This window comes from Streptopelia decaocto, assembly GCF_964273445.1.
Source record: "Streptopelia decaocto genome assembly, chromosome: 3".
In the NCBI taxonomy this organism is placed as follows: domain Eukaryota; kingdom Metazoa; phylum Chordata; class Aves; order Columbiformes; family Columbidae; genus Streptopelia; species Streptopelia decaocto.
In genome coordinates this window covers 117,623,787-117,651,646 of record NC_138656.1, presented here as the reverse complement: position 1 = coordinate 117,651,646, position 27,860 = coordinate 117,623,787, and the positions used below count along the sequence as shown (strand labels likewise).

Below are 27,860 nucleotides of genomic sequence, written 5' to 3'. Positions count from 1 at the left end.
ATGTACCAGAGTTTAGCCATGGCAGCTAACCCCGGCCCTCCGGCTTACGAGGGGGCAGGTGGCTTCATGCACAGCGCGGCCGCAGCGTCCCCAGTCTACGTCCCCACCACGAGGGTCACCTCCATGATCCCCAGCCTGCCTTACCTCCAGAGCAGCGGCTCTTCCCAGCAAGGCAGCCCCGTCTCCAGCCACTCCATCTGGACGCAACCCGGAGCCGAAAACGCCGCTTACAACCCCGGATCTTCTCACCCTCCTGTGTCACCTCGGTTCTCCTTCTCCACCAGCACCCCCATCCCCGCCACCTCTTCCCGGGAAGCCGCGGCGGCTTATAGCAGCTCCTTGAACCTTTCTGCCAACGGGAGGGAGCAGTACGGCAGGGGCTTCGGCAGCTCCTATTCCAGCCCGTACCCAGCTTATATGAGCCCCGAAATGGCCACGACTTGGACTTCTTCCCCCTTCGACAGCCCCATGCTGCACAACCTGCAGAGCCGAGGGACGCCCGCAGCCGCCCGCCACGCCAACATAGGTGAGCGCTGCCAGCGTTGGGATAACGGGGAGGGAGGGTTTCAATCCATCGCCGTCCTCCCCAAATTTTTGTGCACACACCACTCTTTGTGTACGGCGAGGAAGCGCAAAGGGCAGGAGGGAGAAATGTGGCATATTCGGGGTGTTGCTCCCAAACACGGGGGTCCCCGCGGTGCTGTGGTTACCCCCGTGCACACGCAATTCCTCTGCAAAACCACCATTTCCAAATGTCCTCAAGGACCACAGTTTCAAAAAAAAAATCCCAAAACAACATATATATATAATTTAGGGTAGGCCTGAAATGATGTGCAAGGGCCTGTTGGCTCCACAAACAGCTCCAAGGGGATCCAGGGGTTGCAGTTGGGTGTGCAGGACCACGATGCTCTGGGGATGTGCAGGGACCCCCTTCCCAGGCTCGCTTTAGGTGTAAAAATGGGGAAAATCATTTGGAAAATGGAGAAATCAAAAGTTTGGCCCGTGAAGCCCAGATCTTCCCTTTGGGCTGTTTCATCTTATGCCTTTTTTTTTTTAAATTTTGAAAGGTTGATTAGGCTAGAAAAAGGGAAGGCAAAGGGAAATTTGGTGCCGATGGGGGAGATACCATGATGAAGAAGAAAAATAAATGAGTTTGCATTTATTATCATGCCTTTTGGGGAACTCACGGGCACATATGAATGACTCAACCATGTATTTCACGGTCTTCCTGCTCCAAAAAAATATCTCAGCTCCAATCTTGGAGTCTTTAATTTCATTAAGTACCCCTGAGTCCTACAACCAGAAGTTGGCCTGAATGGCCTAAAATATCACTATTTTATTTTATACAGCAGAAGAGGGAGAATTGGGGAGAGAAATGTGGGACATATCTTTGTATCGCGGTTGCATAAACCCTTTTTTTCCTCCTTGACTTCTCTCCGTGAAGGTATTTCTATCGGCATTGGGGTTAACAAAGAAAATTACTCAAATTTGTGTGCTGATAGGTTTTAAGATTGCGTTCTTTGGCCTAAATTTTGGAGGGTAATTTTCCCATTGTGTCTAGCATGATTTGCTTTATCTTTAGCATAATTTTAAGATGTTAAAGAAAGAAAAGTTGGGCGTCGGTGAAGGCTTGGCCGTGCCAAAGCCTTTTGCTTTTCTTTGGGTGTTATGAAATTGCTTAAAATAGGGAAGAGTTTATCTCTAAGGATAAAGTTTTGGCCAAGCAGACAATGTTTTTGGGAAGCCCTGAGAAGGTAGAAAGTGTAGGAAAAAAGCAGGATGAATCAAATAATCAAATAACGATTGAATATTACCAACAAGGACATACCCGCATTTGTGCTTGACTACCGTGCCGTCTCTTCTTGGGGAAAAAAATGTTGCCTTGTTGAAGTGGTCTCAAAAGGTTTCTTGGGAGTAAAAATAACTTAAAACCAACTTAACGCAAATGAAGAGTTGCAGCTGTAGAAATACCCGGCAGTTTTTAACGTGCCGGAGATGGACCGCAGTGATTTGGGGGTTTCAAGCCCTGCGTTAAGCAGCGGTTTGTGTTGTCTTTCGGTGGCAAAAAGTGGCTTTTTATCTGGGCTCTTAAAAAGCACCGGGAAGCCAGGATGTGTTGAGCCAGTCCATAAGGTATTAGCGGTCACTAACGAAGGAGGAAGGAGCCGAGAGTCCCATTCCATCGCCAGGTCCCAATTCGGGTGCTGGATTCACGGTGTCGCTTCACGGGGGATTTATTAGCGTGGGTCTGATTACACGTCTGCCTGAGTGTGGAGATGGCCCTTGGGTTTAAATAAAATATGCTAATTTTTTTGTTATTTTTTTTTTTTAAAAAAAAAGAAAGAAACTGCCTAAAAGCTGGTGAGTTTTAAATTCAGGATTAAAATGGCCGTGGGGATTTCAAGAGGTTTAATATCCAGACATTCCCTCTTCTCCCCGCATTGGGACGCGGCAGCTGGGCTGTTCCCAGCCGGGTCCCTTCTCAACGATGCTTTGCACAGGCTGCGGGTATCAAGGGGGTTAGATGAAGCATTTCAAGCCTGGCTGGTGGTTTCTGAGCAGGGAGAAGGCGAGTTTTTGTTATATAGTGGGTGGAAAACACCATTGTGGACGGTACCCATCATAGACATATCCGAGCCTGGCTCAGCATCCGAGCGGCCACTGGCACAGTGGAGTCCAGATTCCTTTCCTTATGTCTAAAGATATTTATATTCTCCGCACAATGTGGAACCTCAAGGTGGAAACACAATCCTTTGTGCAAGGCTTGATTTAATAAATCACTCGATTTAATAAATCAAGTGATTTTTGCAGCGCTCTCATTTCCCTCCAGTGATTTTGCTTCCCGGAGAACCACCACCTTTGGATAGTGCTAATTGCACAGCACCCCCGGGGATCATTAGAATATTAATTATTATAATTTTTCAACAATGAAGATCAAATCTACACAGGTGTAGCTGGTCTGCAGATAAAGACGCACTTTGTGCAATTTGGCATGGCATTTTTTCCTGCTGTAAAGCAATGTACGGGGGAAAGAAGTTTAGGGAAACTGTATACAAAGATGGTAAAAAACGGAAAAAGCAATAAGATATTTATTTCTACTAAAAAAAATAAATAAATATCTTATTTTTTTTTTTTCTAATGGGAGGAATTTTGGCCTGGGTTGAAATGTGCCAGTGAAGCTCTGTGGTCTAAAGTGGTAAGGGTGGGTGCATAAATCACACGGGAATATTCGAAAAATTCTCACCAGTGTGAGTTCAAAATGCCAAATTTGAGCTTTTCAGAGTCAGTTTGGTGAATTATTTCATTACCCCGAAGGGCGGGATCAGACCCTGCAGTCGAGGCCGTGAACTTGCTCCAGGCATTGCCCGGGATGGCGTTACAGTGAATTCCTGACTTAATGAGGCATGAAAAGGACCCGCTGCAATGTCCCCTTTCAGGAGGCTTCCCCGCCAGAGCCAAAAACCACTTGAAATCTGTCCTAAAATTAGCAGCTTGCCCCTTTCCCCTTCTCCCAGGCAGAGGGGAGCGAGGATGGAGGGCGGCAGAGAAGCCCAAACGCATCCAGCCCATTGCTGCTTCTGCATCCTGGATGTTTCCAGGTTGAGGATGGGGGGGGTCAGATCCTAGTTTGCCACCCCCAACCTCTGCAATTTTGCTTTTTTTTAAACAAAACAAAACAAACAGGAAAAAGAAATAAAAGCAGCGAGGTTTGGGTTTTGTTTAGGGTTTTTTTTTGCAGTGCCATCAGGGTGGTTGAAGTGGTTGCAAGTAAATCAGGGCAAGTCACTGTGGGTATTTCTGCTGGGTGCTCACATTTTGTTTTAAATAAGTCAGAGTTCCTCGCTGTTTGAACATGGCAGCAGCATCTGGGAAGATCAAAGCCTGGAGCAGGCGTTGGGTTTGGAAAAACGTCTTCTCCACTGCTGGTGGGGGAGAGATTGTGAACCAGATCTTCAGCTTTCCCATAGGGATGCGAAGAGATTTGTCCCGTAGCATCCCCCCCGGGGCCCGGCATTTCCAGTGACTCATCGGCATTTGTCACAACCCTCTGCCCCACAAGCAGCTCCTGACCTTCCCCACAAACCTAAGGACAAGGCAATATCTCCCTGTGGGGCAGTGGGTGATGGGGAGGGATGGGAACACAGGATGGATGGAAGGGACCACAGGATGGGTGGAAGGGACCATTGGATGGATGAATGGAAGGGACCTTAGGACATGTCCGCATTTTGCACGGGATCCTACATCCCCCATTTTGAAAGCAGCTGCATTTCTCACCTCGGGGGGGAAAACCTTTGGTCCCCACCATAGGTTTCAAGTCACCTTCTGTTTTCCAGCCTAATTTAATTGTCACCAGCCAGTCTGGGATTTAGGATGAAACCCACAGAATTAGGAGATACCAGGTCGAGCTCAAACACACAACTTTTTTACACCCCTCCCCCAAATCCCCAGACAGTTTATTTTAAATTATAAATAACATAAAAATAACAAATAATTAAAAAAGTCACCATCATGGGCACTGTATCATCCTTATTAATTGAAAACTTCATTGAAAACTGCACTTTATGACCAAATACTAATGCATATGCTGCATAGAATAGCCATGGTGTGGTATATAACATGTTATAAATGCTCGTGAATTTTTGTAAAGCAGTAAAACTTAAGGCAGTGGCACTAAATCCAAGACTTTATTGAGTGAGGATTAATTATTATACTCCTCCATGCGTCTCTGTCCCTGTAATAATAACAGCATTTTTTTTTTTTTTTAAGACACATCCATTATTTTGCTTTCTCCATGTATATATCCCCTAATTTTGGGGGAAAGAGGCAAAACCCTTGGAAACAGATGAGCGTTTATCAGGCGGTGTTACCCAAAGGAAATCGGGTCCGATCCTGCTGTCTCCGTCCTCTTCTGATGATGGAGGAACCTTTTCTCAGCAGGCAGAGGGGCTCCCCAAAATCAGTCATTCCAAACATGGTTGGGTATTTTGAATGGGCAAAACACCTCGCTCTGAAAAATTAAGGGTAACCTTACAAAGAAGAAAAAAAACCAAAGCACCAAAAGGCAAATCAAATCCCAAAATGGGTGAAAAAGCTGCAGCGTAGGGAGTTGGGCAAGTTTTTGTGCCTGAAGGTCGGCAGCCCTGTGTGCAAAGGCAGTTAAAATAAAGGTGGGAAAATACAATTTTTAAGGAAAATTTAATTAAAAATATTTGATAGTGTAGTTGCAAAATCTGCAGAGACCTTGTTTCTCATCGGCACAGGGCTTTGGGGTGAAAGTTCTGCTCCTCCAGCCCCGCAGAGCTTTGCGTGCGTAGGAAAGAGAGGTGAAAATACAATATATTGTCTTTCGGAGGTTTTGTTCCCAAATTCCCGGTGTGTCCTTCGCTCACTACAATTCCCTTACAGAAAAGGAGGTGCAGAAATGGGTTATTCGGGGATCTCCCCCCTGCTCGGCGATGTTCCTGTGAGGCACAAGGCAGAGGAGATTCAGGGGATGCAGCTGAATGTCTCAGGTCCTTCGAGGCTTTTGTGTCTTTATTATAAAAGGACTTAACGAAGCGTCTGCCTCTCATTTGGGGCTCACCACTGCCTGCAAAACCAGGCGGGGAATTGTGGCGAGAGCTCCGATTTTGAGCTTAAAGCGGCTGGTTTTGCTCACGCCAGGAGGGCAGAAATGCAGATTTTTTGCTGCGCTCTCCCCATGTTACCGCGACGTGCAATCACCAAATAACGCAATTATGCTGCCAAAATCCCTCGGTCATAATGGCAAGGTTGGGTTGTTAGGGATATAGTTTGCATTTTTGGGGGGGGATGTGTGTAATTATGGCTGCAGAAAAGGAGGTTGGAAATGCCGAATATTCACTTTGTTGATGGATCCCGAATTCACGCTGCTGTCTGGCAGGAAGGTGTAAATACGGTTTTGGTGCCCCAGTGTGAAATGCTGCTCGAATAACCAGGGAAATACATGAGAACGTGCTCTTACCTCCAAAATTAAGCTGAATTATAGAAGCAAATTTCATTATAAGGTTGGATTGAGGTTTTATTTTTTGGGGGGAAGCAATAAACCTCGCGGGGCAAAAAACTTTGCAGCATTACGGCAAAATATTAAAATCTCCCTGGCCTTTACAAGTCTTCCCCACATCATCGGTCACGGTGACCGCTCCAAGCCGTAAATACATCCGTAATGACAAATTAAACCCAATTATCTGCCATGCCTGAGCAGTGAGGTCTTTAGACACGGGTGCTTACACGTGCGTGACAGCGCTTGAAAATAATTCGATCATCGTTGCCTTTGCGGCGGCTGGTACAAGTGGAATTAAAGACTCTTTTGAAAACCTTCACGTTTCTGCCACACCGAGCGATGCCGACATAAGGTCTCGTATGGCAGAAATGTTATTAGTTTTCTTTTTCTTTGCATTTTTTCCTCAAGGCCGCTATATTGCACCCTTTAAAAAACCCTCAAGGCGCCCGGTGCCGATTTTCTTTTTCAATACGATAAACCGGAGTTGGATTTTCTCATCTGCTGGGCACAGATTTTTCCAAGCTGGACGTAGATCTGACCCCGCCATCAACGCTGAAATATTTCAGTCTTCAGATTTTGGCAAGGTCTGGATTCTAAAGCCAAATTTGGGACAGTGTCAACTGAAAGCAAAAACAATTATTTTATTTTCCAAGAAGCGCTCGGTAATTATTTTTTTCTCAGTTATTTGCTGGCACAAAGGGGTTTTCTTTTGTTTAATTAAGTGGACACCTAAATGTAGGATGCACCCTCTGACTTGGGGTTGGCAAAGCTGGGTCCTTCCCACGTTTTTTTGCCCTTTTTCTGTCTTTCTAATGCAAATCCTTCTGTTTCATCCAGATCAGCCTGTCTTGGAAAAAAGGTTCAGTATGGGCTATGAAAAAAAATACAACCCTAAAAACCCCACTTTACTTGTCCAGAGGTGAAACTGTCCCTGTTCTAAAGCAAAGGGAGTTTCGCCTGGGGCTGGCGCAGGATCAGGCCCATGCGAGAAGCTTCTGTGAGGAAGAAATACAAATAATATGGGGACTTACAGGTTTACTTGGGGAGGTAAAGGCCCAAAATCGGTGGAACTTTTCTTTTTCCTTCCTGAAAAATGGGCTCTTGGTTTATATGTTTATATGGTTTATATGATGAAGGGATTTGTGCTTTTTTAAGATTATTTTTAGTGACCTGTAAGGCCGGTGGTTCCCTTATCAGAGCCAGCTGGGCTCGAACAGCTCGCGTCAGCCTTGGGAGCGCACTCAGAAACTTGGGTGGGTTTTTTGTGAAAGAACAAAATAATTCATAGAAAGTCAAGGAAAAAACACCCAAGTTTTCCAGTGGCAGCAGAGGTGGGGTGAGGGCAGATCTCCCGTTTCCAGCAGGGACTGGTACGGGATGCTGCTGAATCTGGGATAGCAAAAATCACCGCCTGGAAAAGTTTCCTCTTAATCCCTGGGAATTAGGTCGGTGTCTGCCCAGGGGGAGCATTTCAGGAGACGTCCCACCGTGGGACGTCGCTGCCTGGTCTTGTTTTTTTTCCCAGAACTCAGGCATTTTCCTCCGGTTGATGTTTCCATCCCCATCGTCACATATTTACAGGGTGCCGGGGTAGGGCTGTTGCCGTCAGGCTCTCCTAAAAGGTTAAAACCAAGCCCAGTGGGGCAGAGCTGGAGCTGGAGGGAGAAGGAGGAAACCACACCATTCCCCCAGAGCAAGATTTTGCCAATTCTTCCTTTTTATATATATACTTTTTAATTGTTTTCACAGCTCCCGCTTGCACGGTGCTCTCTGGTTGCACCTATAATATTATAAGCAAATTCCAGGTTGTCCTCTGGCCTCGAGGACCGGGGGAGTGAGTTGTCTCCTTTGATTCTGCAAACGTCTCCAAACATTTTGGGAGACGTGACCCTCTTGTCTGCTTCTCAGGCAAAAATTCTTCTCGCAAAGGGCTGTCGGGCATTGGAACAGGCTGTCCAGGGCAGTGGTGTAGTCACCATCCCTGGAGGGGTTTAAAAAGCGTTTAGACAAGGTTCTTAGGCACAGGGTTTAGTGCTAGAGTTAGGTTAGGTTAGGTTATGGTTGGACTCGATGATCCTGAAGGTCTCTTCCAACTGAAATGATTCTATGATTCTACGATTCTATGATTCTATGCTTGTCTCTGGCTGTTGTGGCTCCATGCGCCTTGGTTTCCCTTCAAGTCATGTTATTGTACAGCAGGGCGCTGGTTTTACACGAAGGGAAGGAGAAGCTTTTCTGGGCAAGATAAAAGCTGGGAAACGCTGATTCCTACATGCTGAAACTCTAGAAGAGACAAAAAAAAAAAAAAACAACAAACAACCTGAATATTTATTATTTAAATTCCTATGAGTTTCCAAGGCAGGCTGTTGGATTTGCAAGCCAGGGAGCCATCATTATTTAATATTAAGGATCTGCAGTGCTGGAGCTGTAGAAAATGAGCGAGATGGTGAGCTCCAGACATCAGGACTCCTCCGAATGACATGTTTGGCCCCAGATGTCTGAGGTTATTTTGGGAAGGGAGGCCTGGCCCCGGGGGCTGGCTGCTTGGGGCTGGGCTGCTGGGAAGGACACTGAGTTGAGACATGTCTTGGTGATGTGGAGCATGAGAGGGGCAGATGGCTTGGGGGATGTCACCTCCTCGCGGTCTCCATGTCTGGGATGATGCCCTGCATCCTGGGTATGACTGAGGCTTTTCTCCAAGGGCTTCCCACATTTGGTTCTTCACTGCTTCGGTGAGGCAGATCATAGAATCACAGAATAGTTTTGGTTGGAAGGGACCTTCAAAGCTCCCCCAGTGCCACCCCTGCCATGAGCAGGGACATCTTCACCAGCTCAGGTTGTTCAGAGCCCCGTCCAGCCTGGCCTGGGATGTCTCCACGGATGGTTCATCCACCACTTCTCTGGCCAACCTGGGACAGGCTCTCATCACCCTCATTGTCAACAATTTCTTTCTCATGTCTGGCCTGAATCTCCCTCCTTTCGTTTAAAACCATTATGCTGTGATTTACCTGGACCCTCTGGATGTGAAGATCTGGCCTCAAGGGCTTTCCCAGATCCCAGTAAAAGCAGGACCATAAGCTGGAGGGTGAAATCCCCCTTGTACCCCATTTCCCTTTGCCTCCAGATGGGGAATGGTCTCACCCCGGCAGGCATTTCTGCCTCCCTGGCTCAGCCATTTCTATCCCCAACCCAACATCCCAGTCAGACTCTGTCACCTCCCTCCCTTTGCTTGAAATCAATAACAACGGGTGAGCAGGTTAATTATAATCGCAGAATAAACGCCACGGTCTCAAAGTTCACTCAACTTCAGCAGCGTTTCAAAACGAGAGGACGACGCCAAGAAACTTTCATTGATTCCTCCAGGGCAGGTGTGGGAGTTTGAACCTGTCCCCGAGCTGATCTTGATTCAAGACCTACTCCATTTTCCTCCTTATCTCGACTTTCGCCTATCTTATAATGCCTGTTATTTTAGATAAAAAGTCCAATCAATTGAGTTAGAAAAACTGCAAGTTATATGCTGCCCTGATAAGTTCAGTACCTGCCGTTTTATTGGCCTGGGCTGCAGTTTCTGTGCGAAATGACCTTTGCAGATGCTTTATCGGCTCCATCCTCCCACCCTGCTCGGGGGCTGAGTTGACTTAACGTTCAGAATAACTAATAAAAGAGGAAAAGAGAAGGGCCAGGGGTTAGACAAACTGACTCTCCCCTATAATGTGATGAACCGTAGTAAACACCTTTTTTGTTTGCCCCTGGCTGGTGTCCCGCAGGGAGGCTGGGATCTGGACTAACTTATTTAGACGTAGCTCCTCTGAGTGGTATTTATCAGTGTAACACCTCCGGGTTGCAGTCAGAGCCTGTCTAAATTAGTGAGCTAAAGAAAACTGGGGTGGGGGGTTGAATACACACAGGATAATCAGTATTTGTGCCGTCACACTCAGAGCTCAGACACGTGGAGCAGTATATGCTTTATATATTTCATATATTCCTACACATGGTATATATATGTTTTGTATATACAAAGTGAGTGGGGTTTTTTATATACATGCATATGTGCGTCTGTGTGTGTTTTATATTTGTGCGTGTATACCTATCTATCTCTATATATGTGCGTACACACAATTCTATGTAGCTGTGTTGTATATGGCTACAGAATAATAATTCCAATAGCAAAACCAGACAGAATTGATTAGAGATGACTCCTAGCTTGCTAAAATGGTATTTTTAAGGAAATGCTATAAGTCTCTCTCTATAAAAATATATACCTTTATATATATATACACTTATATATATGCACATTTATACATACCCATGTATAATACACACACATCATAAGTATAATAATTAATTGTATTCCTACATGTAGGATTTTCCCCATTTGACTTGTATAAATCTCTTTTCTTCTGATCTGCACCAGTCTGGGGAAACAAAAACAAAACAAAACAACAACAATAACAACAACAACAAAACACCACCTTTGATTTTCTGGAGTTGCAGGATTGTAGAAATGCAGGTTGGAAGAAACTCTAGTCCAGCCTCCTGTTTGAAGCAGGACAACCAGTGGCAGTAGCTGAGGTCAGCTGTGGATTTGCCTGGATGAGGCTTGGAAATGCCCAGGGATGGAAATTCCACCACGTCTCTGGGTACTTTTTGCTCCTGACCCATGTGTCTTCTCCCACTGCTGAGTCGAGCTTGGCTCTGTGGTCTCTGTACATCTGCCTGTCTTCTCCAGGTGTCTTTGGAATTATCCCAAACAGCATCAGTGTCCCTGGGCCCGGAACCAGCCCTGGCTTTGGTCCACCTGGGTGCTGGGAGTCACCTCTGCAGACAGACAGATGGTCACCATCAGACAGACAGATGCTGCACTAGGATGTATGACCACAAAGCACTGGGTTCCTGCAGTTTAAGGACTTTCACCTCATAGAAGTGTCGAATCATAGAAACATTTTGGTTGGAAAAGACCTTTAAGATCACCGAGTCCAACTCTAAGCTTAACTCTGCCAACTCCACCACTAAACCATGTCCCTAAGTGCCACATCATCAGCTGCTCTGCATGAGCCCAAGCAAACCAAGAGCACGTGAAGGCTGTGTCATGCTTGATGACAAACTACGGCCAGATGGCAACAATGAGAACCCAACAGACCATTCTCTTCAGTCATTAGCACGGTCTCTGGCATGGTCCAAGCACAGACCATCTCAGCCTGACACAGCCTGACCTCCTGGTGTGGGCCCTGGAAAGTAATTTGTGTGTGACCACTGTAGACTGGAGTCTCAGAGAATACGAATGTGGACAGAGTCTTGCTAGGCAGGCTCAGGGTCAAGGTTGAGCAGTTACCCAGTAGCCATAAGGCAAGTTCCCACGGCTCAGCCACGGAGAAGCAGCTTGGCATGTCTCCACAGCACACCTGCTTGTGGTCCCCTGTGGGAACATCACATCAGAGGTGATCCACTGCCTGTGCCCAAGTCACAAAGTCACCCAGGTGTGAACATGGCATTGCAATAGGACAAAGGGTGATGGTTTTAAACTAAAGGAGGGGAGATTCAGGCCAGACATGAGGAAGAAATTGTTGACAATGAGGGTGTTGAGAGCCTGTCCCAGGTTGGCCAGAGAGGTGGTGGATGAATCATCCCTGGAGACATCCCAGGCCAGGCTGGACGGGGCTCTGAGCAACCTGAGCTGGTGAAGATGTCCCTGCTCATGGCAGGAGTGGCACTGGGTGAGCTTTGAAGGTCCTTTCCAACTCAAAACATTCTGTGTTTCTCTGACTCTTCCTTCGTAGTCATCAAAAAAGAGCGTCTAGCCAGGGCATATCCATTTAGAAATGGAACATATTTCAAGGAGGATAACACTGTAGTTGTTTTTCCTTTGTCAAAAGAGAGAAAGACCATTTCCAGGTGCCTCCTGCCAAGCAGACCCCAGGCTGTGGATGGCCCCATCATGGCCATTCCCTGGGCTCTCCATGCTAATCTAAGATTTGTTAAAAAATATTTGGACAGCCGATAAGCAGAGGAATCTCCTGTTTATCAGAAGAGCCTCAGATATTTACAAGTGTAAGAATTGTAAGTAGTAGTAAGAAAGGGGAGGTCACTTTGGTGGGTGGGATCAGACTTGCAACGCAGCAAAAGAAAGCAGGCCTTGAACCTTCACACATGCACAACTTGACAGTCAGCAGAAGTTGCTGTAGGACACCAGGTTGCTATCAAAGGGGTGGCCAGCAATTACTCCAACCAAAAGCACCTCAGGGGGCTCTGCATAGAATCATATAATAGTTTGGGTTGGAAGGGACCTTCAAAACTCATCTAGTCCAACCCCTGCCATGAGCAAGGACATCTTCACCAGCTCAGGTTGCTCAGAGCCCCGTCCAGCCTGGCCTGGGATGTCTCCAGGGATGGTTCATCCACCACCTCTCTGGCCAACCTGGGACAGGCTCTCATCACCCTCACTGTATACAACTTCTTCCTCATATCTGGCCTGAATCTCCCCTCCTTTAGTTTAAAAGCATCACCCCTTGTCCCCATGCCTGTCTCCTCTAGTAGCAGACTCTGTGCCTGTTGGATGTGGGACACAGTACTTCAGCATGTGGGTCAACAGTCTCTCCACTCAGCTCTGGTAAAACCATTGGGTTTGATGTTTTAGGCCTGGTGGCTCTGGTGTGCTGAAGACCTGTCAATGTTTTTTCAAGCAACCAGACTGGCCAGTCCCCCCAGAAGCATCTCCTGTCCCTTCCCGTAACAGATTGTCTGAATCTGCTTCAGAGGCGTACAGCCCATTTCCACACACTTTTCTTTCATCCACTGGTTGTCTCCACATCTATGGCTGTGGCCTTTGAAAGTTGACCTCTTGTCCCCCCCACTGCAGCAGGGAAGAGCCTTTCGACCTCCTCTCAAGGGAAGAACAGTATTGCAAGGAGATGAAAAGCCTTGCTCAAGGGAAGCCCATCGCAGGGCCAAGACTAACCTCAAATCCCAGCCCAGGGTTTGACCCACCTTCCCATCATGTCCGTTTTGCACATGGTGTCAGCTGGTCCTTTGGCTGCTTCCACCTCCACTGTCCTTCAAACTGGGGAAAACACATCCATGAAGGAAAAGAGCATTCTTGGCTGTTGGCAATGGTGTGTGCCATAGACCTTGGCTTGCCGCAGGCAGAGGAGGGAGCTTTGCAGGGGAGGGACACGATGTTCCCTTTGCCTTGACGTGAAACATTTGGCCTGGGAAGAGTTGGACAAGAACAGTCTCAATGTGGCATTTCACAAAGCAAGGAGAAAACTGATTTTCTTTGCCTTTTCAAAAGCAGCATGTGGCTCAGCCAGACTGTAGATTCAATGTTTTCCTAAGCCATAAATTGGTTCTTTAGGTTTGCCGAGGGAAAGGTGTTCGGTCAGGGCAGCCAACTGAGCAACCAACCATTTTCTCCACTGTAGACATGTCAGATAAACCCCAAAACATTCTGAAACAGCATCAAGCCTTTTTTGTGAAGCTTCACAAATGATGCATTTTGCTCAAAACTGTGTTGCTGGTTAACAGTGAGGAATTTCCCCCCTTCTACATGCCCTGCAGATCAGCAATCACACAGATGATGCTCTGTGTCAATCCAGATCAGAGGAGAGCTGGGAGCCACATTCCCACCAACAACCAACCCAGTGATGGGCGCTATTCAAATAAGCACTGTCCTGCTCTCCCCATGTCTAAGTCCCATCAGTTTCTAAAATAGTGGGTTCTTTTATTTACAGTTGCTCCCTGTCCCTTCTACTTTTGTCTCTCCTTGGTTTTCGCTGCTGTGTTCCTTCCCAGTTCAGCCCTGCTCTGCTATGATATTGGAACAACCAGCATTTTAAAGTGCTGTGATCTGACCAGAAACTTCTCAGTGGGATTTTACCCTTGAAGCTTCAGCTTCTGGAGTCATGCAGTTCACGGCAGCATCTCAACCCATTCAAAAGAAATAGAAGTTGTGACTTTCAGCTCCACTAGCTGCAGTAAAACATTTATTAAAACGGCTTCTAAAGGCTTGAACCATAGGAAGTATTTCCACGCTGTCACTTTTTAACAGAAATAGTCTTGGGATTTGGGGACAAACCATCCTGGAAATGGTAAATCTTGTTTTGCCCTGCCATGCTGTCATGTCTGCCCCTTGAAGAAGGAGGTGAGGTTCTCTTGGGTGGGATCCCAGAGTGTCCATGTGTCCACGGGGCCAACGTCCTTTGCCTCAGCTGTGAGTGGCTGAGACTCCATTAGAAATTCATGTATACACAGGACCGTGGCTCTCACCCCTTATCATAACAAATTGTTTTAGGAAACTGCTTCTCTGCGGGGAAAACTGCTCTCAGGGTCTGTTTAGAGCCCGTAAGTGCCTGGCGGTGTTTGAAGGACAGCTTCTCCTTTGCCGAGTTGCTTCGCTGGGTTGAGAAGACACTTCTGCAGGGGGAAATGTTGATATTAAATATCCCTCCAGCTATAAACAAAACTCCAGTGCTGTATTAATGGAAGACTCTTTCCATTCTTCTTTGCCCGGAGGGGGTGAAAGGCAGAAAGGGGCTGGAGGGCAGAAGAAGGTAGACAACCTGGTTCTTGTTTCTCATGCAGCAGGGTCTGATCCAAACCAGTGCAGGAAGGGCTCCTTGTCCCCTTCTGGAAGCTGGTTTGGGAACAGAAACTTAGAAACTGGTAGTTGGCTGTGCAGGATTCAAAGTCCCTCTATCAGAGGCGCTTCTACTGTTATTATTCTTTTGGGTCCTGATCCATCAAGTTTACATGTTCAAGATGATCTCTCCAATGTTAACAGGTTTAGGGTTGCTAAAGAAAAGCCCAAACAAAACCAGAAGGTCTGGACCTAGGAATGAGCATGCTGTCAGGCAAGAAGATCTAAGGTTTGCAGAGATGGTGGAAGGACCCAGAGTGGGGAGCAGAAGCCACCCTTCAGACTCAAGCCCTGACCAACCTCCCTCTGATCCCCAGATGACATGGTTGTGAGACGGTATCTGAGGCTATTTAGACATGAGGAAGAAAATTTTTACAATGAGGGTGGTGAGAGCCTGTCCCAGGTTGGGCAGAGAGGTGGTGGATGAACCATCCCTGGAGACATCCCAGGCCAGGCTGGACGGGGCTCTGAGCAACCTGAGCTGGTGAAGATGTCCCTGCTCATGGCAGGGGTTGGACTAGATGAGCTTTGAAGGTCCCTTCCAACCCAAACTGTTCTATGATTCTCCTGGTTGGGAAGGCAAAAGTACTCAGACTTTGGGTGGGCCATGTCCTTGATCTGAGATGCTGTCATGTCCTAGTCAAGCTGGAAAAAGTGCCTGTAGGTGTGGGCTGGCTGGTGGTGCTCAGATCTGCTTTCCTGTTGAGCCCTGCGTCGTCCTTACCAGTTGACCTCTATGGACCTGGTGGTCAATGTGAATGACCACTCCCAATGACTAAGAACCATGATGGCCATATCCAAGAATGCTTGGATAGCAGACCTGTAGCAGACCCCACTTAGGAGTTGCTCCTGGCTCCCTGGCAACTGAATGTCCCATTGTGGAAAGTATTTCTGACATTACCATGCTCAAGGCCTCACCCAAGATTAGGAGAATGTTGTGCAAGACACAAGTGACATTTGCTGCCCTGTGGACCTTGCAGGCCTCATAAACAGTACGTGTGAGAGGAGAAAGACCTCCTTTTATACAGCAAGCTGATGACCAGTCTAGGGGCAGGACCTGGACCATCCTCTCCGCCAGCCAAGTCACTAAGTGAGATTTGGTGATCTGCTCTCATGTGAGAAGCTCCTTCATGGACTAAAGGCAGAGTCTTATGAAGAATTAAGTAGAAGATCATTAGCATTAGCCAGCATCAGGGACCCAACCCATAAAAAGGACAGAATGATCCCAAGACTGATAGTATCCAAGATAAGGGCTAGCCAAAGGCACTTGGGACACCTGTACCTTCAAAGAGGAAGATGTGACCAGCCAGCACACATGAGGCCACTCCATCCATGGGCTGGTGTCCTTCTGAGCCCAATCAGCACACGTTACCCTTTCCTCAACGCTGTTCCAGTGCTGGCCATACCTGGCTTTGGGAGAGGGAGTAAATCTCTCCAGCAGAAAGGCTATTACAGAGGTCACCGGATGGACCCATAAATCTCCATTATCAGGCAGCGGCTCCTGTGCCACAAAACGGAAACTATTGCCCTGAGTGTGACTGGGGGAGCTTTTCCTTCCCCCCGCATTGTTCTGAGCTGTCCAGGAGCCGCTCAGGCAATTTGCTGCCTGAATAAACGTTTCCTTTCCCGGCTGCTGAGTACAAGGAATAAGTGTCAGGGGATCTCATAATGCCAGGATTTAGAGCTCCAACCCTGAGACAGAAGCCAAGAAAACACTTTGCTGCTTCACAGCACCTTAATCCCCATTATTAATTACAGTGGCAAATGAAACAATCGCTGCACTCAAAGCCCAGTGACCCCTGTGCCTAATATAGCTCAGCCTGTTGGTGGATCACGGTTCCTGAGCCCTGGGAACATTTGGGTTTCCTAGCTCTTGGAGATCCATCCATGTCAAACTGCACAGCCTGTAACTTCTTTTTTAGATTGGATATTAGGAAAAATTTCTTCATGGAAAGGGCTGTTGGGCATTGGAACAGGCTGCCCAGGGAAGCGGTGGAGTCACCATCCCTGGAGGGGTTTAAAAGATGTGTAGATGAGGTTCTTAGAACATGGTTTAGTGATAGTAGGAGGTTAATGGTTGGACTTGATGATCTTGAGGGTGTCTTGTAACTCAAATGCTTCTATGATTCTCGGGTGATACTTTCTCATTATTTTGCAGACACTCTGGTTTTCAAGAGCAGCTGGGCTGTCTGAGATGCGTGGCCAGAAGGTTGGCTTAGAAAGCTCCCCTTGGTGACTTCACTCATGAGTTTAGTGATATTGGGAAATTACAGCACCCCTTATAGAAAGAAATCCAGTCCCTTGCCTTCCACTTCTCCACCGGTGTCAAAATGACCTTTTGTTCACTGGAAGGTGTACACTGCGCCTACGTTGTCTTCTCTGAGCCAACATCCAGTAGTGCCCGATGGCAAAGTGTCCTTTGCCATCATCAAACACACTTTGAAGCAGGAGAGGATTTTTTTCCTCCAGGTGAGATGTCTCGAGGTCAAGGAGCTCCCTCCGCTCTGACGGGGCTCCAGGGATGGTTTTAATGAGGTTGCACTGTTAGATGTCATCTTCCGAGTCAGCACTGGCTGGTGCACGCAGGGGACGCACCCATCTGATATTGCCCCACGAGGGCTGCGATTAGGGGGAGCCACCCATTGCGTGGAACCTCGGTGTGCCCTGGGAACAAAGTCTGGTCCTTCCCCATCTCCAGCACCAGTAATTCCTGCTTATTAACGCTCGCAAGGATCTCCTTTGTCTGCAGCTGAGAGGGGGAAATCACACAAATGCCGTTAATACAGAAGCAGAAGAGGATTTTTGGAAACTTAAAACCAGTGAAAGTCCCTCAAGAGAGAAGCTCCATTCCAAATCCCATGGAAACCTAAAAAATAAATCCCAAACCACCAAGCAAGTAGTGAAGAATACAGCTCAAACAAATAGGGATGAAAAAGCAGAGATCTCAAGACTGCTTTGTAGTGGTGTCTGACTACAAACCAACAGGGAAAATAATGTGGATGGTGGAGCTGGATGTCACACAAACTCTTAGGAAATAACACTCCAGATTCAGCAGAAAATTTGCTTTTTGTCAGAAAAGAATAGATTTGCCATTTGTCTGGTTTCAACTCCACATCTACTGTTTGTTTGCTTGTTTGTTTTTTCTAAAACCAGAATTATACTTGACACATCTTCTTATCACACCCACTTTGATGGACCTTCTTATTCAAGAGCTAGTCCAACTCTTCACAATTCTGAGGGACTGTTGGGAATTTTCTACTTTTCCTTTGATTGAAAACTTTTAGATTTTGGCTCTCCGGTGGGAAAATCTCCAGGAAAGCTGGTATTTTGTAATTAGTCACAGACACAACTCAAATTGGTCAAGAGTTTTAATGGTTACCTTTGGACTACCTCTGCTCTGCTAAATTCTCCCTGGATTATGTCAACAGATTTGTACTGAGTTATTTTCAAAAAGAAAGGGATTTTCTCATAGGACAAAAATCACTGTGAAAATAATTTGGCTTTTTCTTTGAAAAGTGATAATCAAAAACCTCAACAACTTCTAAGATGAAAAAAAAAATATAGTGAAATGTTTTCTTTTCTTGAGATTTTTCAAGGAAATGAGTTCTTTCCTGACCAGCTGTTCCAATCCCTTCTCTTTTCAAAGGGAGTTTATTTGATCTAGATTTTGGCTGTGATTCAATGGTGATTTTAAAGGGGAAAGTGAGGCTTTATGGTTACGGTATCACTGAATCCACGTGTACAAAAAACACCTGGAGGGATTCTCATCTTTCCTAAACCACCAGAATTGCTCAAAGGTAATGAGATTTCCCTAAGCTGCTGAGAAGATGCTGGATTCCTTCTTTGCTGGCTCCAGAGCCCCTTGGGTACATTCATTCACTGTTTTCTAGTATTTCCCCATGGCCACACAATGTAATCTCTTGCCATTTTTAGCCTGCTTTTCTAAAGAGAATTAGGTTCACGTGAATCTTTTTGTCTCTGTTTACTGGCGCCACTTTAGTAGTTTTTTTAATCCTTTGTCTCTTTCAGGGTTATGTAGTTTCCTGCAGATTTTCCAAAAATATTCTGGAGAAAAGAGAAAATGAGGCCGATGTTTGAACATAACCCTTATTAGCTATCAGAGAATCCACACAGGATTGAGGCATAGAGTGGCAAGAAGCTAAATTTTGTTGGTTTGCTCTATAGGGAACTATTGTTTTCCAGCAGAAAGCTGAGATACTTGTATAAAAAGCAGGTGGACAAGCAGAAAACATAGTGAGATGCATGATAATGTTTTAAAAGTTAATGTTATGCTTGTTTATAATGGTTAAAGGTCCTGATGCAAAGTTCTTACTGTCCTCCAAACATCTCCTGTGCGCTGCAGCATGTTGGGATTTTTTTCCACAGCCTGGTTTATTCCCAGCCTATGCTAAGTAATGGAGCCCTTTGCTGTAATTTGTCATTTCCTTTATCTCTACTAATTATTTTACCATCAGGAACACACACTTTGAAGGGCCACGCCAGCCAGATGCAGCTATAATTTACATCACAGCAAGACCTATAGCTGATGTTTATATTTTATTAGGTGAATTTCTTGGCTTCTTGAAAGCATTGTATCCAAGGGTGAGCTGACCTGTATCTTTCCAAATTATAATGCAGTCGAGGTGTTTGCCTCTGTGCCACCTTGTAGATGATATGGACCTGTCACAGCCAGAGGTATGGTTGTCCTCACCCTCACATCACAGACACAGCTGGTCCCCAGTGCAGGGTGAACCAGGAACATTGTGGATGAACCAGGAATGTGGTGGGTGAATGCACCAAGCCCTAGAGAGTGACATCAAGCATGACAGAGTTTTGTGTCAAAAGCTGAGTCTCTGACACCCATGAATGCCTCAGGATGTCTGTCAGCTGACAGCCTGAGCTGGGGTTGGACATGTGGATCCTTGCAGTTCAGGAGATGCTTCTCGTGCAGAGAACAGGGTGAAGGAACATGAACATCTCTCCCCCTTGGCTCTCTGCAGCCATTCATAGAATCATAGCATGTCCTGAGTTGGAAGAGACCCACGAGGATCATCGAGTCCAACTCCTGTCCCTGCACAAGACACCCCACAGTTCACACCATGTGTCTGAGGACGTTGTCCAGTCTCTTCTTGAACACTGTCAGGTTGGGGCCGTGACACCTCCCTGGGGAGCCTGTTCAGTGTCCAGCACCTCTGGGTGAAGAACCTTTTCCTCATGTCCAACCTGAACCTCCCCTGGCACATCTTCCTGACATTCCCTGGGGTTCTGTCACTGGTCACCAGAGATAAGAGCTCAGCCCTGCCCCTCCTGCTCCCCTTGTGATGAAGCTGCAGCCACCATGAGCTCTCCCCTCAGTCTCCTCCTCTCCAGGCTGAACAAACCCCGTGACTTCAGCTGCTCCTCATGAAGCTTCCCCTCCAAACCCTTCACCAACTTCATAGCCTCTTCTGGACACTCTCCTGTAGCTTTATATCCTTTTTCTACTGTGGAGCCCAAAATTGCACAAAACTGCACACAATTTTGTGCCATCTTCCCCTCTTCAGAGGGGCCAGGGCGGGAGCTGGCGTGGGCTGGGTAGCAGGGTAGCAGGACATACAGGCAGCGCTTTCCCTGCCCTCACCTGCTTGAGCCCCACTGAAAGACGCTCAGGCAGCTCTTGGACCCCTGGGCAGTTCTGCTTTGTGGGTCTGTGTTTGTCCGTGGTCGCAGGCAATATGTCTCAGTTGTAAATGCAGCTGTTCGTCTGCCCCAATCTGTTTGTCCTGATGATGTCCAGCCTCGAAAACTGGATAACGTCAGAGCAGAAGGGAAGGTTTCTATTTCTGTCTCCCAGTATCTGTGTCCCAGCACATCCCTGCTGCCACAGAAGTCCTGCAGCCAACTCTGTATAGCAGGGAAAGGGGTTCTTCTTCACAATAATCCCAGGGGCTTCCTTGAGAACGGAAAAGCTGTTTCTTGCATCCTGTAAAATCCGAATGCTGGTGATTTCTCAAAATGTCACTTCTGGGCTCAAATATTGAGAACCAGGCCAGAAATTAAATGTACGGCTGCCTAATTAATCAAGTCTTTTCCCTTCTCTCCCATCATGGCAGCAGAATTTTTTGACGATTACTCAGAGGGGCGAGAATGTGTCAACTGTGGGGCCATGTCCACCCCGCTCTGGAGGAGAGACGGCACGGGGCACTACCTCTGCAACGCCTGCGGGCTCTACCACAAGATGAATGGCATCAACCGGCCCTTGTTCAAACCTCAGAGGAGGCTGGTAAGTCAAGATCACAACAACGCACGTGGAGCAAGGCTGCAGGCAAGGATGAGCCAAAAAGCCCTCACCTATGTGGGGATGCCAGGGATGTTTCAACTCCTTGGGTCCCCATGTGCCCAAAACTAAGTGGTTTTGATCCAGATTTCCAAAATAAGACAGGTTATCTTGTTCTTTGTGTGCTCCAACACCATGTATTGTCCAGATTAGTTCTGAAAAGACATGCAGGCCAGGCAGTGGAAGGGCAGTACCACGGTTTTGGTTTAGCAAAAGCCACTCTTTGCTTTAGCACTCCTGTAGGCATATTGGGATGAATAGAAACACTTTGCAGCTCCACCAAACCACCAGTCCATCTTCTCTTTACCTTCAGGGTCCTTATTCACTGGTCATTTCATGGTGACTGGCCACCTTTTCTGGATACCCTGCTCCTGGCTCTGTTGGGTGAACTTGTGGGACAGGCCAGGGCATCCTGAAGCCTGTGGGATCAGGATGGGTATGGATGAGGAAGCTGCTGGGTGAGAACATCTCAGTGTTGATATCCTGCCTGTCCCTGTCCATTTTGCCGAGGGGTTTTGGGAAGATCTCTGCAGTTTGTGCCCCAAAGACACAAGACCATCATGACCCTAGACAACAAGAACTCAGCAAGACATTCCTCAGGGCCATATTTCCATGAGGCTCCATCCCAAACCTGCCCTGCCCTTTGCTTCACCCAGACCTGTCTGTGCTCAAACCCAGACATCCCCTGCAAGTGTCGAAAATGACACTGGCAGATTGAGGGCTGCCACCAGCCACAGCCACCCAGCGCCCTCTTGTGAAAACCCCCTCCTAGACACCGCAGTGCTCTCACCCTGGCACCCAGGCCCTGGTCCTCATTCGTTTATGGGTCTACATGCGTAGGACAAGAGGAAATGGCCTCAATGTGCGCCAGGAGAGGTTTAGATTGGATATCAGGAAAAATTTCTTCCTGGAAAGGGCTGTCAGGCATTGGAACAGGCTGCCCAGGGCAGTGGTGGAGTCACCATCCATGGAGAGGTTTAAAAGATGCATATGTAAGGTTCTTATGGGCATGGTTTAGCAACAGTGTGAGGTTAATGGTTGGATTTGATGATCTTGAGGTTCTCTTCCAATCAAAATGATTCTATGGCTCTATGATTCTATGTTAGACTCGGGCACATCTGTGCAGTCAGGAATGGCCCATTGGGTACCAGGGTTGGTCCTTTGGAGCAAGCAGCAATGCAGGCTTTTAACTCTGCACAGCCTTGGGGTGAGGCTTGGAAAACCCTATGAGAAATATAAATGCATGAGCTGTGCGTACCCATATATGCACTTTTGTCACTTGGCTGGGCAGCTGGCAATCTGGAAATCTTGCAAGAGTGGCCAAATTTCTGCTTTTCCTTCTGGAAGAGAAATTCTGTGAAGAAAAGGAGGACATGCCTAAGGTTGCAATGTAGGGGTGTGGCTAAAGTAATGATAATTGGTTGACCTGAACAAATACATTCAGCACAATTAATTTGGTTTAATCTGTCACTGTGTAACCCTTTTTTTGGAGACTGAGATATGCCAGAGGGCTCTGTGAAGGGAGATCTTTGCCTTTGCTGCAAGATCTCTTTTAAACTCTCGGTCCACTTGCAAAGGCTGATGATTGAAGCTAATACATGTTGAGGTTACAACTAAAGCAGTGTTTTGTTTCTCCGCACCAAAGGGGTTCACACTTTTCCAAGCCTTTAAGAAGTACTTGAATTTCACTTTTAATTGTCCTGCTGCCGTAGAGTAACTGATCCTGTTTTATAATGAGGGGGAAGATGCAAAGAAAAAGCTGTGGCAAGGATCACAAAGGAAATCCCTGGTAGATGCCAAGTCCTCATCTCCCTGGCTTTCACCCCATCGCACAGCTGTTCAGGTTTGCAGAGCTGGGTAGATGTCCAAGACCACCAGATTTCCTCCTCTTCAGACATCTTCACATATCTCTGGCACTTCTGTTCAGTCCCCAGTTTATCAGCAAGCAAAGAGGGAATTTGACCCCTACCCATCTAGACTTTATCCTCAGCCTCGTAAAACCTGAGCTTTGAAGGATGCTGGGAAGAGTCAGGCAGGTACAGAGAATGTGACTTTTTCTTCCCCCATCTCCAACTCTGCTTCCAGGCATTTTATATGGTTTCAAGCTCATTGTCTTCCTACTGTGACCTTTTGAGCCCAGCTAAACCAGTTCAGCCAGAAAATTAAATTCAAAAGGCCTATTCCCTGCAAGGTTTCATTAGTGGGGATTCCTATTAACTATCTCTCTTTAAGAAGATGATGCTGCTGGAAGCACTCTTTTTCTTATGTCCCCCTCAAGCCTCAAAGCCAGCAAGGAGTATGTAACGTTCATGGCATTGGTAATGTCTTCTTGGGATATGCCATGGTGCTTGGAAGGTGAAGGGCTTGGGAGCCTGAAAGGGCAGGACTGTCTGAGATCCAGACACCTCAGCGTGGGTGTCTGCACATGCAGTGGGTCTTTAACTGCTACCAGACCTGCTGGAGATGTGGAACTCTGTTCAGGTGGTGTGTCTGGCACCATCTGAGATGCCCCACAACAGCTGAGATGTCTGTGCATCACTGGCAGGCAGAAGGCAGTGGAAAGGCAGAAGCTAAAAGGCCAGAAGCTAAAACGCAGAAGCTAGAAGGCCAGAAGGGAAGAAAAAGGCAGTTGTGATATTCAGTGCATCAAGGCGAGACGAGAAAAAAGCAGAGAAATCATAGAATAGTCTGGGCTGGAAGAGACCTTCACAGCTCCCCCAGTGCCACCCCTGCCATGAGCAGGGACATCTCCACCAGCTCAGGTTGCTCAGAGCCCCGTCCAGCCTGGCCTGGGATGTCTCCAGGGATGGTTCAGCCACCACCTCTCTGCCCAACCTGGGACAGGCTCTCACCACCCTCAGCACAAACAGTTTCTTCTTCATGTCTGGCCTGAATCTCCCCTCCTTTAGTTTAAAACCATCACCCTTGTCCTATCACAACAGGCCCTGCTAAAAAGTCTGTCCCCATCTTTCTTATCAGCCCCTTTCAAGTATGGAAAGGCCGCACTAAGGTCTCCCTGGAGCTTCTCTTCTCCAGCTGAACAGCCCAACTCTCTCAGCCTGTCCTCCCAGCAGAGCTGTTCCAGCCTCGGATCATTTCTGGGGCTCCTCTGGCCCCTCTCCAGCAGGTCCATGTGTGTCCTGTGCTGAGGACCCAGAGCTGGACCAGCACTGCAGGGGGGTCTCACCAGAGTGGAGCAGAGGGGCAGAATCACCTCCCTCCACCTGCTGCTCACACTCCTTGTGATGCAGCCCAAGATACAATTGACCTTCTGGTCTGCAAGTGCACATTGCCGGCTCATGTCCAATCTTTCACCCCCCAGCACCCCAAATCCTTCTCCTGGGGGCTGCTCTCCATCCCTCCATCCCCAGCTTGTGCTGATACCGAGGGCTGCCCCAACCCAGGTGCAGGACCTTGCACTTGGCCTTGTTGCGAGAAGTTGGGCAGGAGAAGAAAACCTGAGGTGTGGTGCAGCAAGCTTGTTGGGATCTGATGCTGCTGCTGGTAGCAGTGGAGGGCTGACATGTTTTCTCCTTCTGTTTTTTCTCACAGTCGGCTTCCCGCCGCGTTGGCCTCTCTTGTGCCAACTGCCACACAACGACCACCACACTCTGGCGCAGAAACGCTGAGGGAGAGCCCGTCTGCAACGCCTGCGGACTCTACATGAAGCTCCATGGGGTAACGTCTTCACTGATCTCTGCTCTACGTGGGGAGGGTATCGATAGCACCAAGTTGGGGATTGGGCTCATTGCACAACTCTTTGCTCTCCTGGAGCTGTTTTTCCTCTGGGATTTAGTCCCCCTCAACATTATATAATGGTTTTATTGCCAAGGGGTGATGCACACAGGGAATTTCTCACATAGTAATTAGCTGCCCTTGGAATCCAAGTCTTGAAACCCCACAAAACTCGGCCCAGATTCTTCCCACCTAAATTCAGGCACTTTGGCGAGAAATCTGAGTCAGAACTGAGTTCCCTCACACGGGGTGTCAGATTCCAGCCAAGACTTGGTTGTAGACTTGTCACGGGAGCAACCAATGACTTTTCTTGCACATTTGCCTTCTCCTGCCAGTGGGTGCTTCATGAATCTGTGTCATTTCTGATACATCTAGAAGAGTCCAGTTGGGGTCCAAGATGTAGCAGGACTTCAAGGCACTTTGGGGATGCAAATCTCCAGTCCTTGTCCCATCAGTCAGTGGCAATGGGGCCACCCCTGTGGTAGAAGCAAAGCATTCAACACCCTGGAAACTGGTTAATAGCAAGCCCCAGTTCCACTTCTCATTGCTACTCCCATGTTTTTTATACACATCCATGCTCTCAAAGATGTCCAGAGCTTCAGCATAGATGGAAGAGCATTCACGAGGGACAGGTCAAAGCTTGAAGACCAGGTGGATGAGGGGAAGTCTTACCTAACCCAACAAATTATTCCTAGAAATCCCAGTGTTTCTGACCATGAGGGTAACTACCTCAGTGGGATCAGCTCCTAAGGGAGGTCTCCCCACATAGACTTGGTACCTTTCCAGAAAGCAGGTATTAGCCAGAAAAACATCTTCTCTGAAAGACTTACTTTGTCCTAAACAGGAAAGTAAATCACATGAGCTGTTATTCCCTTCTGGCCTTAAAACACTTTCTACCTATGATGTGAAAATCCAATATATTCCCATTTGGATGCATATCTTGTAGCTTTGAAATATCTCTTCACACAACAATGTTGATCAATGACTTTGGGCTCCATTTTGTTGCTTTGAATTAAATCAGCTGGCTTTTGTGGGGCCTACGAGGTTGAGCTGGAATCATGTTCTCCTAGATGACCTCATGGCCAGAAACTAATGTGCTTTTATATTTGGTTCTGTAGGTTCCAAGGCCTTTAGCAATGAGAAAAGAGGGTATTCAGACAAGGAAGCGCAAGCCAAAGAACCTTAGCAAAACAAAGACACCGGCAGGTAAGCGTTGAATGAAGGAGTTTATTGTATGTGCACATGCGTGTGCACTTGTGTTCCTGATCATTGTGTCCTGCGAGTCTGACACCCAGCCACAAAACAGGCTGATTCTTCAAAAATAAGGGATGTCTGAATGCCTTTCAGCAGTAGCAAAGCAATTTTGGTGATTTATTTTTTTAATTTTTACCTGTACTAACTTTCTGTGGGTGGGCACAGCTCCGCACTGAAAGATCTTTGTAAAGAGCCTGGTTTACCATTTGCTTTCTCAAAGGTCCATCCAACAGCGAGAGTCTTACCCCGACCACCAGCTCTGCCAGCAGCAGCAGCAGCAGCGCCACGACCACCGAGGAAATGCGCCCCATAAAAACAGAACCTGGGCTCTCATCTCATTATGGGCACCCCAGCCCAATTTCTCAGGTACAGGGGGGGAGATGCTGGCAGTGGGACAAAAATGAGAGCTAAGACGGTAGATGCAGTGAGAACATCCTCAAACTCTCTGTGGGAAGAGGCTGCCTCTTTTCAACCCAGGGGTCTAGGAGTTCACAGTAAGAAATCTGTCCTCTGGGATGCTGCAAAACCCCACATTCTTGTCACCATGTCTACAGCACTATATGGCTTTTTAATGACGTGTAGCTATTCTGAATGGACAATAAGAAGTAGCAGCTTGGTTGAAAACACAAAATTCTTTCTGGCTGGACAGCTATATAGGCCCCATAGGAAGAAAATGAACATTTCCTTTTTATGACTTGATTTTATTTGTCTCAAGCAAGGATAACTTGGCAATATTACCCTACTTTCTCTGGCTGTGTGTTGAGCCATATGAGAAATGCAGCGTGAGGAGAATAAACTCACACAGTCCAAATCTGAGTTGAATCCCTGCAAAGGTAAAGCAAGGCAGCATGATGGCAGAGAGCTGCAGGATGAAGTGGTGTGTTCTGTGCCATAACCACCTGAAAGGAGGTTGTAGCACGGAGGGTGTTGGTCTCCTTTCCCAAATCACAAGTGACAGGAAGAGAAGAAATGGACCTAAGTTGTGCCAGGGGAGGTTTAGATTGGATATCAGGAAAAATTTCTTCCTGGAAGAATTTGTAAGCTAGGAGAGCATGAGGACAAAGAAATCTCAAGCCTCCGGAGGTAAAATGATCATTTCTGACATTTAGAAGGGAACAAGTTGTCCCACATGCAATTAGAGGAAAGAACAGGGTCTGGAACAAGATGGAAAGAGCCAGGTCTTATGAGGAGCGGTTGAGGGACCTGGGGGCTTCAGCTGGAGAACAGGAGCTGAGGGGAGACCTTCTGATCTCTGAACTGCCTGAAAGGAGCTTGGAGCCAGGGGGGGTCGGGCTCTGCTCCCCAGGAACAAGCGCCAGGAGCAGAGGAAACGGCCTCAAGTTGCGCCAGGGGAGGTTGAGGTTGGATCTGGGGAACAATTTCTTCCCCAAAGGGCTGTGGGGCATTGGAACAGGCTGCCCAGGGCAGTGCTGGAGTCACCATCCCTGAAGGGGTTGACCAGACATGGAGATGAGGTTCTCAGGGACATAGTTTAGTGCTAGATTTACGTTATGGTTGGACTCGATGATATTAAGGGTCTCTTCCAACTGAAGTGATTCTGTGATTCTATGATCATGCATGAGCTGCGATCTGGAGCTCCACAGCAAGCCCACAGATGTGTTATTGCAATAGCACCAGCCCCCCATAAAGGGATTCATATGGTCCACTATGTTTTGAAGCTTTGTTCACAGGATCTTCCTTTATCCATAGGCATTCTCAGTCTCTGCCGTGTCCAGCCATGGATCATCTATTCACCCTGCGATTTCAGCTCTGAAGCTTTCACCGCAGGCTTACCAGTCAGCGATCAGCCAGTCTCCCCAAACCAGCTCCAAACAGGACTCCTGGAACAGCCTGGTGTTAGCTGAAAACCATGGGGACATCATAACTGCATAAGCTGGTCT

The 27,860-nt window shown here is 47.3% G+C and overlaps 1 protein-coding gene across 2 annotated transcripts; it reads left to right on the top strand.

Annotated features, from left to right (window-relative positions):
- On the top strand, nucleotides 1–27,852 carry GATA4 (GATA binding protein 4; the record flags this gene model as incomplete). Of its 2 annotated transcripts, none has more annotated exons than XM_082049515.1 (6): nucleotides 1–526; nucleotides 20,750–20,916; nucleotides 24,523–24,648; nucleotides 25,824–25,911; nucleotides 26,180–26,325; nucleotides 27,670–27,852. In XM_082049515.1, 6 exons carry the CDS (start codon nucleotides 1–3, stop codon nucleotides 27,850–27,852), a joined length of 1,236 nt encoding a protein of 411 aa, XP_081905641.1. The 2 variants fall into 2 exon arrangements, with proteins under 2 accessions (XP_081905641.1, XP_081905640.1); XM_082049514.1 differs by having other exon boundaries at nucleotides 20,747–20,916.
- Between the last annotated feature and the right edge of the window lie 8 nt (nucleotides 27,853–27,860).